The 17,112-nt window shown below is 39.0% G+C and overlaps 1 protein-coding gene across 1 annotated transcript in view; it reads right to left on the bottom strand.

Moving 5' to 3' along the window:
• Positions 1-2,903: 2,903 nt before the first annotated feature.
• The window catches only part of ZNF365 (zinc finger protein 365), a 28,394-nt gene continuing 14,185 nt past the window's right edge, over positions 2,904-17,112 (bottom strand). The window contains exons 3-5 of the mRNA XM_023205138.2: positions 16,721-16,901; positions 6,575-6,612; positions 2,904-5,828 (exon numbers count right to left, since the gene is read on the bottom strand). Coding sequence (XP_023060906.1) covers positions 5,567-5,828; positions 6,575-6,612; positions 16,721-16,901 — 481 coding nt within the window. The 3' untranslated portion in view covers positions 2,904-5,566. The remainder of the gene's footprint in view (positions 5,829-6,574; positions 6,613-16,720; positions 16,902-17,112) is intronic.

Here is a 17,112-nt window from a genome sequence, read left to right as displayed (position 1 = left end):
TGAACAAAGAATTAGGGCTTGGAAAGAGGAGAGGTTGAGATACAAAACCATCTTTCTGTTTCTCTATGATATACTCAACCAAAGTGAACAACGCCAGTTGTCAGTCAGCAAACAACCAATGTGAAATGTCCACAAACATACGCACTAATATCTAACAGACTTCAATCTGAGACTTTGAAATTCCTTGGCAAGTTGGGGTCCTCAGCTCTAAGGGGTGGCAGAGGTCTGGAGCTTGTAGAGTGGCAATGTCTATAACCCCCACAGTGGCTTCCATAGGTGCAATAACTGTTCATAAATGTTAAAAACAGAATTTCAGGACACTGAGAACCTTCATGTAATCAACAAATGCATATAGGACCATTTTCTGGACTTTTGTCAATGAAGAGGCAGAACATGGTGAAGGAGCATTGGTTGAGATGTAGAAGGACAATTTCTTTTTCTCACTGAAGCTCTGTCACAGAGGCGTTCCTGGGCCCTGGAAACCCTTTCAAGCCATCATAAGCCTCACTCTCATTGCGAAATGTGATGATGTCACCTGCTTAAGTATATTAATAAGAAAGGCAAAAGCTGAAGAATGATCAAAACTACCTGGAAAATGCCTGAAGAAGGCATGATGCTGGAGCCTGACATGACACACACCATCTCTAAGTCCAACATTGCTAGTTTATCTTCCAGTGCTGGAAAGAACTGCTGTTGATTTAACTGAACACCAGATGAGGTTCCTGGCTTGCATTCAGGAGTCATGTTGTAACAAAAAATGTACCTTCTCTTTAAACACTGAAATCACATTCAGGGAGGTGAGATGCTTCCGTTCCAAGAAGCACATCATGCTGAGGTAATAGTAACAGATGTACATCTCCCGTTTCCCCAACTGCTGTTTCTCCACCTGCTAAGAGTAGAAACTTGTACCTCCTCAGCCCTACTTGCTTCAAAAGGATTCTGTACGAATAAATATGGGTGCGTGTTATCTTTGTGACTTTACAAAGTTTACAAACTTTGCAAAGCCCAAGTCAGTGAAATAAAATCTCCAAAATCAAGTTACCATGTCAACACTAAGTTTTATGTGGCCAACATTTACATTAATATAACATGAGTATATATATAACAATAGAATCCCAAGGCTACAAGTATTTTTGGAAGAACCCAGCCCAATTCCCAACCCAGTGTAGAATCCCAGTCTAACATAAAGGAAAGAATAGCTCAGAGACAGGGAACTCACTTTTTAACTAGGTGACCTATTCCATTGTGCTTAGAAATTTTTCATTTAGTGATTTGATATCTGCTTCCTCAGAACTTTCTCTCACAGATTTCAGTAATATCTTTTGCAGCCACACAAAATATGTATTTTTCTATGTGATAACACCTCAGATATTTAAGGGCAGCAATCATCTCTCCTCTTCTCACAAGACATTGGTACCAAAGTTCTCACTTACCATCCTAGGCATCTACCTCCACATATGCAACATGTATCAGTGTCCCCATTACAGGGTGGGAAGGAGAAGCTAGCCTGCCTATATGTGAGGTGCCTCTACTGGAAAAACTCTTTTCCATCTTGGAATAATAGCTGAAAATCCAGAGTAAATTTAACACAGGGCTACAGTTTGAATACTCCTTTCTTAAATGAAAATTTCAGATGTGTTCTGACCTAGAACATGAACAACAACAACAAAAAGGAACACAAAAGATAAAATTTACTTAATTCCACAAAAAGGAATTCAATTTCTAAAGCTCTCCATCATTTAAACATTTGAAATTGCTCCAGGGCTTGTGTTTGGGATTGAGCAGGCATGCCACCCCTGGAATTCACTTCTGAAGGATCCAGATTATGCAGGATTAAGATACTGGGATTTATGTTTTCTAATAAACTGAGATAATCAGGAATGTCACAGCTATGTCTCAAAAACACTATAACCTGGGGAACCCATTAACTTTGATATAAATACAGTTGACTCTTGAGCGATATAGGTTTGAACTGAGCGGGTCCAGTTTTATCCTGATTTCTTCTGCCACCAAAGGTAGCAAGACAAACCCTTCCTCCTCCTTTTCCTCCTCAGCCCACCCAATGTGAAGACAATGAGGATGAAGACCTCTATGATGATCCACTTCCACTTAATGAATATAACTATATCTTCTCTTCCTTATGACTTTCCTACTAACATGTTCGTTTCTCTAGTTTGATTGTAAGAATATGGTAGATAATAAATTTAACATACAAAATATGTGTTAACTACGTTATCACTATGGCTTCTGGTCATCAGTAGGCTATCAGTAGTTAAGTTTTTGAGCAGTCAGAAGTTACTCATGGATTTTAACTTACACAGGAATCGGTGTCCCTAACCCTTGCACTGTTCAAGGGTCAACTATAAAGGCAGACTAAGGTCACCTCCCGAATAACTCTCACAGCTCCTAAACAAGTGGAGTCCCCTAAATTTTCCTGATTTCATGGTTCTTAAAAGAATAATGGCTGAGTAATTCCACCAGTCATATACTTCTCTCTGTTATCTATCCTGATCACTCTCTGGGCTTTGCAATGTCTTGGATGTATAGCATATATAGGCTGGGATATATACTGTGAAATCGGTTTATGAATTGCTAAGAGCTGACAAGTTTAAAAATACAGTGTAGGAAAATTACTCATGGTTGTGGAGGAAGATGGGGAAAAGTGCCAAATGGGCTTTTAATGAAGCTGTCTCAGTGTGAACATATGCAAAAATAACTTTTAGACATAGGCATTATGATGAACAAAAATGATCTAGCTAAATTTTCAAGAAAACCTATAGGTACACAAGATCCTGGTGATTATACGTATGATAAACAGCTTATTCATGAAGGACCATTTTGTTTTCTGTTAGTGGACCAACATACTTGGCTCCCCAAAAAACACTCCAGCTAGACAAAACATATCAACACATTAGTCAGAAATATAGCTTTATTATCATAATATTTCATAATCTAAAAACTTCTTTAATTCTGGGAACAGAATATTCCAACTTCTGTACAACTGACTGGCCCTGCAGAATACTGGAAAACAGTGTCTAAGCAACTTGAACCTTGCAGATAAGGATCTGTAACCTAGTTTGGGAAAAAGGGAAAAAGCAAGAAAAACAGTTCAAGGGAAGATTTCTTCCCTACAAGACAAATAAAATTAAATCTACTCTCCAGTTTAACCTTGAACATAGTTTCCCAGACACTTTGGTGATTTCTTCAAAAAAGCAACCGCCTTAACTCTAAGGTCAACTGCCCATGTGGACAAAGGAAATATTTAAAAATAAGACACAAACGGGACATGGCACTTAGCTCAGGTCATGGTGTGTTAAGTGGAGTATGCTTCTGAGTAAGCCATCTCCCATGTTTTGACACTAAATGTATGTCTCTAAGGAGGCACAACATACATAACACATTTCTTTATATGGGGGTCAAAATTTAGTGGGAACTTAAAAAGATTTTTAATATAATAAACAAATCTCAAAATAATTTGTCTTGTGAAATGTAGAGTAGGATGACATTATGATCCTTCCTGAAGATCATGGGGTACCACTGTCAGAGAAAGTTGCCATGCCCTCTAGGTATGTTAGATGAAAATCCAAAATGTCAATTACTTTAAATAAAACAGAAACAAGTTGTCATTGCACACACAGTACGGGACAAAGAGCATGCAATACAACTAACAAGTCATGTTTTTAGTATGTAAAAGGCTAAAGTGCAATCATAGTATAAGCATCAATAATAAATAACTTTAGAGGGGGAACTTAATTCTTCAAATAAAAAATAATTATAACATTACAATTTTTACAATGTTAGCCTAAAACAGTGATATTCACAACAATGTTTTTCCCCACTTGATAGCTGCTTATACATCACATGAATATCCACTCCCCAGAAACCAAAAGTCAAAGTGAAGATTCAAAAATGGACATTTTCATTATGGTAGGTTCAAAATGTTTGTATAATGATAAGTTACACTTTTTAATTGACTGGCATTTAAGCAACTGCTTTATTACCTATTTTTAATGCACTGCTAATCTGATGCTTATTGCAATAACAATCATAATTCTGCCAATGTTAATTAGGTTATAGTTTTGATTTTTTAAATAAGAGAATTCAGTTTACATGAACAAACACATATAGTTTAAAAACCACCCACCACAAACACACTTTCTCCATGAGTATTTAAAAATAAATTATTAATATACTTAACATATATATTTTGTATGTGTTATATATATGTATATATGTATATATTTGTGGACAAAATTATTCCTGTTTTCAGAAGAATGTCAACACTTGTAAACTCTGCATAAGACCTGATGATATTGCTAAATTTAAGGAAAAAATAACATGGAAATTCATTCTTGAGGAAAATCATACAGCAGGAAATTCTTAACAGCTCTTTGTGGAAACAAAAGCCATTTTAGGGAAGCAAGGAGGGGAAAACATTGTCAGATTCTAGCTCCCACATGCATTGTTTAGTTCAGAAATTACTTGAGAATGCAACACACAGTGAACACTCCAGATACGTGGTTGAAAGATACCTGAAGCCTTAACAGGGCACAGAAGCAGCAGGAGGCGAAGTGAACCACCCAGTGGAAATGTTAAGCCAGTGAAGGGAAAGTCATGCCCATAGCAGAGAGAGAGAGGGCCAGTGACACTGTCCAGGAAGCAGGTCTTAGGAAAGGGCTTGGCGACACCCGCAGTGCTTCCAGGATGGTCACAACGCACCAAGCGTGCAGTCCACTGTCATTCCAACCACCTAGACACTGAGCCCATGCTGGGTGCTAATCAAAAGAGGGTTTTACTGCACTCCCCACCCAGATCCACAGAAGCAGCTATTAAGACAGAGGCTGGCAGCATGGTCTGTGGGTGCAGAATACTCAGCCAAACAAGACGGCAGAGGTGTACCAAAATCTGAATAAACATGCATCTAGGCCACCAAAAAACCTCAGTCAAACAAACGAACTGAAAGACACTCTGTCGAAATGAGAACTGAAGTCTGACTGAATAAGTCCCTTGAGCAACCCAGAAATTGAAATCTTGACTAACCAGAATACTCAGGGAATGGGAATCCTTATTTTGGAGGCTTTCAAATTAGCTGAGGCGAAGGTTATACACAAACACAAATATTTTCATTTTACTGCTATTAACAGAACTTTACACTCCCATTCCTTGCCTCGCACTTTGGAGAGCAGTGAGCACAATGAGTTTTCTCCCTAGGCCTTACATTTTGTGTGGCCTTTGGCCTGAAATTTAATGACCACTGCATAGAAGCCCAGAGGCCAAGATTACTGGAGACTGGGCCAGTTACTTTAGAAGTTAGAGTTTTAGGATTGATTTAATTTTTTATTCTTTCTGTAATTTGCAAGCTTCTAAAAGGGGGTTATAATAAAATTCTGGTTCACTAAGATTCCCATTTGGTAACCTCTGGTTAATCGAGGTGTTTGCCTGTGTTATGCCCTTGGCTTTTCCAATGTGTCTTACCATGGAATGTTTCCAGAAGGACATTACTGTTGGCCCCTGGAACAACGTTCCCCAAAGCCCAGCGATGATTGGTCCAGCACCACCCACCCTTTTAGATGATGTTCACAATGGCTGTTGGCTTTTTTTTAGCCATTTTGGGCCTAATGTTGCCTTTGCGGCCAAACCCCAGAAGCTCCCCTTTCTTCTGAGGTCTGCAGAGGTCTCTTGAGGACTCAGCCTGTTCGTGAATGGCCTTGGCAGGCTGCATGCTGGCTCTGTCATCCTTGGCCTTTTTCAGGTAGTTCCTTCCCTTTGGGTGGAAATGGGCCTTGAGATCAGGATGGTTACACACCGAATGCGGGTGCCCTCGGCTTCTACAGAGGGTTGGGGGGAGTGGAGAAGAGATGAGCAGAAAGAAAGATTTCTTTAAAACCTTAAAAGAATAACTACTCATGGCACAATCTCTCCTACATGCTACAGTGGTGATAATGCTACCACAAAAACAAATCATAATATGGGTATTTTTCTTCCAAAAATTCCTGTGGTCTCCATGAAATGATCACATGGTACTAAATTCCCAGGGAGATATTACTAGTCCTATTTACAGTGATAAGACTGAGGTACAGAAAATGTTAATTACTACCCAGAATAATACAGACAGTTGGTCTATGGAGAAGATGGGACCAGAACTCATGTCTCTTGACTCGTTAAGTGACGACTAGCAGACTCAGACAAATTCACTGCATAGACGTTGGAAAGCATATAACTCCCAGTATGAATTTACATAAACAATGTAGTACATGAACTACATTAATAGTATACAGAGTTATTATGGCCACACTATACTTCAATGAGAGAAAGTTATACAACATAATACTCTAAAAACAATCCTCCGGTACCATCATAGTGGCATATACTAATAGACTAGTAGGATAGCGAAAGGTCACATCAACTTTTCACAAAGTTAGGTACACATGCAGGTCAGTTTTCACTTAAGCCTCTCAAATCCATTTATAATATAGATATCATATAAAATAGATATGATCTCATACAAAATGCAACAGGAAAACATACAATACAAACATTATCAAATGGCCCAAGTATAAAAAGACATACATACAGGCATTTGGGTTTCCTATTTGAGGAGATGTCTGTAAGCTGAAGGAAGACAAATAAGAAAAAATGTTACTGCATTTGAGGGCTGGATTTGGTTTTTAAAATATTTCTTTTATTTTCTAAAACTTGCATTCCCATTAAGGGAGTCAGTAACTGTTACTGGTAGCATGACCTGTAGCACCATCCATCGCACTGGTGAACAAGAACATCTCATGCTCAGTCTTTGCTTGCTTACTCCAGGAGCCTCTGTGGGCACTTGTTCTGAGATTTCTGAGAAGTCTATGTCAACAGATCTCAAACACTCAAAAGTGCCTCCCGGTAGAGCAACATCTGAAGAAATATGTTTTCAAATACTGGAATGCCTTTGCATCCTCATAGCTTAGCTCCCACTTATAAGTGAGAACATAAGATACTTGGTTTTCCATTCCTGAGTTACTTCACTTAGAATAATGGCCTCTTGCTGCAAAGACCATTATTTCATTCCATTTTATGCCTGAGTAGTATTCCACAGTTTATATATACCACATTTTCTTTATCCACTCATTGGTTGATGGGCACTTAGGCTGATTCCATATTTTTGCAGTTGCAAATTGTGCTGCTATAAACATGTGTGTGCATGTGTCTTTCTCATGTAATTTACTTCTTTTCCTTTGGGTAGATACCCAGTAGTGGGACTGCTGGATCGAACAGTAGTTCTACTTTTAGTTCTTTAAGGAGTGGGGTGACAGATAAAAGACAACATATGGGTATAATGTACACTGCTCACGTGATGGGTGCATCAAAATCTCAGAAATCACCACTAAATAATTTATTCATGTAACCAAAAACCACCTATTCCCCCCAAAACTATTGAAATAAAATAAATATGTAAAATTTGAAAACCTGAAATGATCTGCTATGATTTCTTGATTGATGCAGGCTGTATTTGCAGCTAATCTATAGCTGTGGCCAGTCACAATGTATCAACTAAAGAGAACATTGACATAAAAGGTTTCTTGCCTATAATACATCATTTCTAAAATGAGAGAATATGAAGAACAACCCCACAGTTGTCCCTGAGGCTGTCTCTTATTGAGATGATTTCCTACTCCTAATAACTCATGCAATAAAATATCTGCATGCACTTTTGTGGCTGGGCTTGGAATATTATCATTTGCAGAATAAATTGATAATTATCATTTTGTGATAGAGATGTCACCATCCAGTGTATATGCAGTATATTTCCATTCTCCTGATCCTGATCTTCCTCATATAGCTTTCACTAGAATAAGTGGTGTCACATTAGCAGGCAGACCAACAGAAGAAGAGAAATGACAAATAAAATATGGAGAAAAGGCCACCTTGGTATTGGGCCAGTGTGGCCAAGACATGTGTCCCTGCTGTACTAAAATAATCTGAAAACCCAAGCTCAGCCTAACAGGATCATCGCTTGCATGCTTCTGACTGCAGCAAGCCACAAAGGAGGTTCCTTAAAAAAAAAGAAAGAGGAGGCTCATGTCATGAAGAGACAAGACAGGATTCTTGTGTTCTGTCTTTTGACACAATCAGAACTCAGCAATATTTGACCCTGTTCATGCAGGCTGGGTTTGGCTTGAGATTAGTAAATTGTAACAGAAAAAGGCACCATTCTCACATGAGGTCCCAAAGATTATGCAACATACAAAGAAGGTGGGACACATGGCTCTGGAAAGCACCAGGCTGGTAGCTTCTGGGGACCCGAAGGCACTGGCATCAACTTTCTCTACCCCACCAACACCAAAAAGTATTTCTCAGCTGGGCCTCTTCAGTGAACTTCAGTCAATGTGTAAACTGTAAAAATAAACAGGGTGTTTCTTCCTTTAAGTCTTTCCTCCTTATTTTTTTTTTAATTATTGGAGCGTAACAAAATATGTTCACTTTACTGTTTGTATGTATGTAAGTGGCAGTTGAATGATCTGTTGCATACGTTTGTATATATACTGCTCTTTGGAATTTTGAGAAAATTGAGAGAGAGAGAGAGAGAGAGAACAAATACATGTGTATGTATGCTTCTTTCCCTAAGAAAAAGTCTAACAGTGTTATCACATGTTCAAAGTGATCTCTGACTTCAAAGATGTTTTTAGAACTCCAACCTTAGTGACTATGAATGTCACTAATGGGCCCTGCTGGGACCTCAAGAAATGAAAGGACTTTACTGTGTCTTACCGAGAGGGAAATGCATGATAAAGATGAGTAAAGATGGGTCATGAAGCTCACACAGATAAAGGTACTATAAATTGTGCATGTGTAAATGTCAACACCAGATCAAATACTGACCACATAACAGGCAGAATTAACCCTCATAGCAGCCCTTAGGAGGTAAGCACCATCATTCCAATTTTACAGATATGGAAGCTATGGTAGCAGAGTTAAGTAACTGACTTGAAGCCTCAGTGCTTTACCAGTGTTCGGGCTGGGCTTCAAATCCAAGTTAGCAGACTCTAAGTCTGAGCAAGCCTTCACTCTCTACTGTCTTCTTAAAAACTACGTGTTCATGTACATAAATATAAGAACAAAGAAGTATGTACACAGTAAATTAAGTGGAATCAATGGCTGGACTAGAATTCCTCCAAGGATCCTATAAATGATGAGGTTTGGGGTGGAGGCTGGGGTTTATCATCACAGCCACCACAGAATTTCCTCTGCTCCCTCCGTGAACACAAGAGGCCACTGTTCCTCCTGGCCCCTTTGGCCTCAGGCAGATGGAAAACCTTTTCTCACTTAGCCCATCTACCTACTTCCATTTTCTCCTAGTACAACATTTTTGTTTTCTTTTTGATTAGGGAGAGGAGGATGTTAAGATGAAGATCAAAAGAGCCTTTGATCAAGGTCTCAGGTTGGAAAAACACAAACAGCCTTGTACTAAAAGCCAACCTAAGTGCAGGTTTGACTAAATCTTATCCAAAATGTTTGGGACTAGAAGTGCTTCAGATTTAGAATTTCAGAATATTTGCATTCTACTTACCGGTTCAGCAACCCTAATCCAGAAATATGAGAACCGAAATGCTCCAACGAGCATTTCCTTTGAGCATGACCCTGGAGAGCACTCAAAATGTTTTGGATTTTGGAGCATTTAGAATGTCAGATTTGGCCGGGCGCAGTGGCTCATGCCTGCAATCCCAGTACTTAGAGAGGCTGAGGTGGGCAGATCACCTGAGGTCAGGAGTTCGAGACCAGCCTGGCCAATATGGTGAAACCCGTCTCTACTAAAAAGACAAAAAAAAAAAGAAAAAAAAAAATTAGCTGGGCATGGTGGCAGGCACCTGTAATCCCAGCCACTCAGGAGACTGAGGCAGGAGAATCGCTTGAAGCGGGGAGGCAGAGGTTGCAGTGAACTGTGATCACAGCATTGCACTTTGGCCTGGGCAACAAGAGCAAAATTCCGCCTCAAAAAAAAAAAAAGAAGGTCAGATTTTTGGAATAGGGATGCTCAGCCTCTAATATACATTCACCTATAAAATAAGAAGCCATGTCTTTGATATCATCAAACTGCCAAATCTGTGCCCAGGATATCATCAAAGTGCCAAATCTGCCCAGGATATCTGTGGCTATAGAGACAAAGAATAACTCAGATGCTTTTAACAAAGAAAGTTTTGAATATTATCTTTGGCCTAGCTTAGTGAAGGTATAGAGAGCCCAGAAACCCAGGCTTCTGAAGCCTCAGCCATACCAAGGATAGCTTCTCACCCCAGTGCACCACAGAACAAGCAGAACATTCTGACTCTCCTCCCCACTCTCCCCTTCTTGCTTGCACACCTGAGTTTCCTTTAGAACAATGAGGAATACCATCCCCAGCCCAGATCTCACTCTCTCCATTAAGGCTGGACTACAAAAACAGCGGAGATTCTCATTTCCCTTCTTACACCACCTAAGTTCCCTCCCTCTCTTCTCTTCCCTCTTTTTCTCATTACTACCTCTAGAGAGCAGTGAAATTCCTAGATTGATATGTTAAGTTTCTTCTTTCTAAGGTGACTTAACAGCATTAAGAATCTTCTTTGCAATGGAAAAATTTCCTTCCCCTCACATTTAGTGCCTTTGCTGAAATAATGTTTTGGCATCTGTATCTTTCCCTCAATTCCCTTGAGCATTTATGTTCTTGTTCACCTGGCTGATTTCTAAAAATATAATATGCTTACTCAGATATTGTATCTTTATGCTCTGAAAAATGGTGTCGAATTAGACACAAAGTGACCTACTATCCCATCTGTCAAAATCACTCACACAACTGCTCAAATGGAAGGTCATGAAACAGCTTGGATAATCTTATTTTAAGTGTTGCATTTATGTCCTGCAGGGTGCTATATCAGGACTAGCAGTAATTCATTTAACACATATTTGCTGGGGTGCAGAACTTACTGGTACTGAGGAAACTGCTCTCAGTGAGGAGGGGAACACAATTACCGAATAAACAAACGAATATAATTTTACATAGTGCTAACTACCGCAGCCTGAATATCCCTAACCCAAACACCCAAAACCCGAAAGCTCCAAAATGTGAAACTCTTTGAGAGCCAACATGACCCTCCAAGGAAATACTCACACTGGAGCATTTTGAATTAGGAATGCTGAACCAGTAAGCTGCATGCAAGTATTTCAAACTCTAAAAAACTCTAAAATCTGAAACATTTCTGGTCCCAAGCATTTCAGATAAGGTATATTCAACCTGTATGACAATGAAACAGACTGTTACAAGAAAAAATGTTCTACAGGGTGTGTACACTGTCTCTTAATGTGACTGACTATGGTTCAAAGCAGAGTTTACAGTGCTATACAAGGAAACAAGGGGAAACCATATCTGCCTAATCCTTTCAGAAATCACATACCTCATTCTTGGTCTTCCTTGGGCAATGTATCCACCTTCCAACCCTCAAACAGTTCCCTCACCACAGCCTGACCATGCCCCACTCATACAAAGCTCTCATCTCTAAATTTCTTGCTATATTCTAACTGCACTGTATTTTATTTGAATTAGTCCATTTTTCCTTCGGTAGAGCAAGTCCGTGAAGGTAGATCATATTATATTTGGAATACAGAAGGTACAAACATAAATATTTATTAATTTCCCATTTGTGTATGTATATACGTATGTGTACATTTTTGTGCATGTACTTATGTGTGTATATGCATGCATGTACATGTATAGGTACATTTGTTTGTGATGCACACATATACACAGTCATGTACTACAAAATTATGTTTCAGTCAACGACAGACTGCATATATGAGGGTGGTCCCATAATATTATAATAAAGCTGGAAAATTCCTATCACCAAGTGACACCACAGCTGTTATAAGGTCGCAGCACAATGAATTACTTGTTTGTGGTGATGCTGGTGTAAACAAATCTACTGTGCTGCCAGTCACATAGAAGTATAGCACATACAATTATGTACAGAGCATAATACTTGATAATGACAATAAATGACTATGTTACTGGTTTGTGTATTTACTACACTATACTTTTTATCTTTCTATTTTAGAGTGTAGCTGTTCTATAAAAATAAAATGTTATCTGTAAAACAGCCTCAGGCAAGTCCTTCAGGAAGTATTCCAAAAGAAGGCGTTGTGACCATAGGAGATGACAGCTCAGTACACGTTACAGCCTCTAAAGACCTTCCAATGGGACAAGATGTGAATAGGAATATTGATAATCCAGGCTCTGTGTGCATTTGTGTCTTAGATTTTAACAACCAAAAAAAAAAAGCTTAAAAGAAAAATTTAAAAATGTAAAAACAGAAAAAAACCTTATTGAATAAGGACATAAAGAAAATATTATTGTACTTCTCTGGTATAAAAATAAGCACATAGGGCTGGGCACGGTGGCTCATGCCTATAATCCCAGTACTTTGGGAGGCCGAGGTGGGTGGATCACCTGAGGTCAGAAGTTCAAGACCAGCCTGGTCAACATGGTGAAACTCCATCTCTACTAAAAATATAAAAAATTAGCTGGGCATGGTGGCAGGTACCTGTAATCCCAGCTACTCAGGAGGCTGAGGCAGAAGAATCGCTTGAACCCAAAAGGTGGAGGTTGCAATGAGCCGAGATCACGCCACTGCACTCTGGCCTGGCAACAGAGCAAGACTCTGTCTAAAAAATAATTAAGAAAAAGCACATAGACCAATGGAACAGCATAGACCAGAATAGAGAACACAGAAATAAAGCCAAATACTTACAGCCAACAAGGCAAACAGAAACAAAGTGGGGAAAGGCCACCCTTTTCAACAAATGGTACTGACATAATTGGCAAACCACATGTAGAAGAATGAAACTGGATCTTCACCTCTCACCGTATACAAAAATCAACTCAAGATGGATCAAGGTCTTAAATCTAAGACCTGAAACCATAAAAATTCTAGAAGATAACATCAGAAAAGCCCTTCTAAACAATGGCTTAGACAAAGACTTCATGACCAAGAACCCAAAAGCAAATGCAACAAAAACAAAGATAAATAGATAAGACTTAAAATGAAAAGCTTCTGCACAGCAAAAGAAACAATCAGCAGAGTATACAGACAACCCACAGAGTGCGAGAAAATCTTCACAATCTATGCATCTGATAAAGGACTAATATCCAGAATCTACAAGGAACTCAAACAAATTATCAAGAAAAAAAAAAAAAAACCCCATCAGAAGTAGACTAAGGACATGAATAGACAATTCTCAAAAGAAGATATACAAACGGCCAACAAACATATGAAGAAATGCTCAACATTACTAATGATCAGGGAAATGCAAATCAAAACCACAATGTGATACCACCTTACTCCTGCAAGAATGGCCATAATAAAAAAAAGTTTTTAAATAGATGTTGGCAGAGATACAGTGAAAAGGGAACACTTTTACACTGCTGGTGGGAATGTAAACTAGTACAACCACTATGGAAAACAGTGTGGAGATTTCTTAAAGAACTAAAGTAGAACTACCATTTGATCCAGAATCCTACTACTGGGTATCTACCCAGAGGAAAAGAAGTCATTATATGAAAAAGATACTTGCATATACATTTATAGCAGGACAATTTGCAAATGAAAAAATATTGAACCAGCCCAAATGCCCGTGCCCATTAATCAACTAGTGGATAAGGAAATTGTGGTTTATATGTACTGTGGACTACCACTCAGCCATAAAAAGGAAAGAAATAATGACATTCTCAGCAACCTGGATGGAATTGGAGACCATTATTCTAAGTGAAGTAACTCAGGAATGGAAAATCAAACATCATATATTCTCACTCATAAGTGGGAGCTAAGCTATGAGAATGCAAAGGCATAAGAATGATACAATGGACTTTGAGGACTCGGGGAAGGGGTGGAGGAGGAAAGGGTGGGAGGGGTGTGAGAGATAAAAGACTACAAATTGGGTACAGTGTACACTTCTTGGGTGATGGGTGCACCAAAATCTCAGTAATCACCACTAAATAACTGATTCATGTGACCCATATGCCACCTGTTCCCCCAAAACCAATAGAAATCAAAAATTAAAAAATAAAAAAAATTTTAAAAAGAAAATATTGTTGTACTTCTATATAATGTTTGTGTTTTAAGCTGTTATTACAAAAGAGTCAAAAAATTAACAAAAAATTTAAAAGTCTATAAGGTAAAAATGTTATAGTAAGCTAAGGTTAATTTATTATTGAGAGAAAAGTTTCAAACAAATTTAGTGTAGCCGAAGTGTACAGTGTTCATGAAGTCTACAGTAGTGTACAGTAATGTCCTAGGCATTCACATTCACTCACCAGACACTCACTGTCTCACCCAGAGCAAATTCCAATCCTGCAAGCTCCATTCATGGTAAACGGCCTACACAGCTATACTATTTCTTACCTTTTATAATATCATATTTTTACTGTGCCTTCTCTTCTTCTCTGTTTAGATACATAAATACTTATCATTGTGCTCCAATCACCTACAGCATTCAGTACAGTAACATGCTGTGAAGGTTTATAGCCTGGGAGTAATAGGTCAAACCATATAGCCTAGGCACGTAGTAGGTTATACCATGCAAGTTTGTGTAAATAACACTCTATGATGCTCACACAATGACAAAATTGCCCAACCACACATTTTTTAGAACGTGTCACATTGTCAAGCGACACAACTGGATATAATCTTGCATGTACATATCTAACTAGAAGAGCCAAAATGCTACTCAACTTTTGATTACATTATTTGGCTTGATGAGAAATAATGACTGGCTATGTCTCTTTAAAAAATGTTCAACTTTCAAGCCAAAAAAGTAAACTAAGCAAAAGAGGTGAGCAAAAACAATTTTAAAAGAGAGAATCAATGGGCTTCCTTTCTTCCTCCTTGCCCTCCATTGTTTCTTCTCTTTGAGATTCCTCTTGACTGAGTATCAGAAGATTTCATACATTTCTTAGCTCTGGATGACTTATAATTCTAAATATGAAAGTGTCAATGCTACATTTTAATTTTAGAATTCCTAACCATCAAAGTCAGGTGATGCTCAGATAAGTTAAGAGGCCAAAACAACTTGGAAAGCACTGAATCCAACCCCTTCATTTTACAGAAGAACTACAGGCCCAGGGAGACCAACTATCTTGCCCAGTGAGAAGCAGGGTAAGAATAAACTGGAAGCCAGGTATTTTCAGGCCTTTTCACCTCACATCTAGGTACCATAACCTCATGCCCCAACCCTCTCTTGAGAAGGCAGGATGAAAGAAGATGGCAGAAAGAGGCTCAGATAGTCCCTCCAGCCACAGCTAGTCAAGGCTGGACACTCTCATGGTTTCCCAAGGAGGCGACGGAGAGGGATCAAGGTGTGACATGACTTCCCCCTCAGAAGCGTTTCACATAGAAGACCACAGACATCCACCCAGAAAATAATAAATATGTTACATGGATGAGACTGCTTTGAATATAGTGCCTGAAACCTCACAGATGTAACACACTTCCTTCTAGTCTCTTTTTGTTCTGGAAAGTTCTGGGGCTTATATCACTGAGCTGCGCTAAGGCCAAGTGTATACGATTACAGCAAGCACCATGTAGGATTTCTTAATTTCTTTCCGTCCTTCCTCTCTGCTGTTCCTTCTTTTATCCACCTGCCTTTCATCTCATTCCTTCTTCTGGACAATTAGTTTTATTATTTAATCATGTTGCCTTTTCACCCTGGCTTCCAGAAAGCTCTAAGTAAACTTTTTAATCAACCAGTAGCAACCTTGCTAATCTTTTGATCAGCATAAATGTTGTTGCCTATTTTTCTTTTCCTTATAATAGAGCCCATTTGCTGCGGGGGTGGAAGCAGTAAGAAAAAAATAATTTAAAAAACTTCTAGGAAGGAAGTAAGCATAAATAAAGTTCAATAAGTAATGGAAATGTTATAAATAAACTGCTTTGGGGCATCCAAAACTCTTTCCTTGGCTTTGTTGTAGGGAACTGTAGAGAGGGCAGATATGACCACCTGCCCCTGCCCCCTTGCCGACCTAGGGTATGGTTATTTGTACCTCCCTCTGCCCTCCAATGAGACCAAGAGAATCCTGATCAAGCCACTTATGAGAACCTGGATCTTCATCCACATCCAGGGATCTCCTCTGGGCTCTAGGCATTTCTTAAACTCCTGAAACTATATGCAAAACTGTATGCAGGAATCTAACCTAGAACTATCACCTGTGAATCTTTCAGTTTTTTTGAAAATCTATATGAAGAATTTTAACCTGTAGAGACTGTTGAACAGTGTTTGCCTCCCTATTAAGGAAAAAAAATGTGTATGTGATTTGATTTTACTTTACTAAATTCATAAGATTTTCTTGAAGAGCTCCAAAACGTGATGATAACTTCCGAACTACCTGAACATCAAAACTGAAATGAATGATTTCTTTGGATACTTCAAACTCTTCTATTTTACAAATTTAAAAAATATATATATTTCTACCAACTCAGCATGGTGTGGAGTGGGAGGGTGAAGAGGGACTGGAAACGGCACACGCAGCATTTACCTTATCTCCAGGCGTCCTGGACTCCCGGGTAACATTTCCATATAGGCATGGCCCAGGCAATACTCTCAAATGATGTCTAGAGAGTCCCTGCAAGTCACCCAGCTCCCTTTTCTCTGTCCTCAGCCCATTCTCACCAACCACAGGGACCTTACACTTGGTGGCTGGTCCAGGGTGACTCACCACGTGCCCGCTGAGGTCACGGCCAAAGCCAGAGGCCTGCTGGCTCTGATAGTACTCAAGCTGCTTCTCTGCCAGTTCTACCCGCTGTAACAGATTCTCAATAAAGTCCTGGAGCCGGGCTTTCCCTTGAACCTCCTTCTCAGCTGCCGCTTCCAGGAAATGGTTGAATGTGACAACTTCTCTGTAAGGCAAAAATGTCAGAACACAAAATGGAAATATGAGGCAAGGAATTCACTCATTCAACACATATTTATTGAGTGCCTACTATTTGTCAGTTATCACCCTAGGCAGTAGTACTCCACGGCAATGATGAAAGAGGTAATCAACTCTTAGTGATTACATTTAGAGACTGTATTTTAGTAGAAGAAGATACATACAATACATACTATAAA

The sequence above is a fragment of the Piliocolobus tephrosceles genome, chromosome 9, assembly GCF_002776525.5.
Source record: "Piliocolobus tephrosceles isolate RC106 chromosome 9, ASM277652v3, whole genome shotgun sequence".
NCBI classification, from domain to species: domain Eukaryota; kingdom Metazoa; phylum Chordata; class Mammalia; order Primates; family Cercopithecidae; genus Piliocolobus; species Piliocolobus tephrosceles.
Note: the sequence above shows the minus strand (reverse complement) of the source record. Positions and strands in the feature narration are given on the sequence as shown.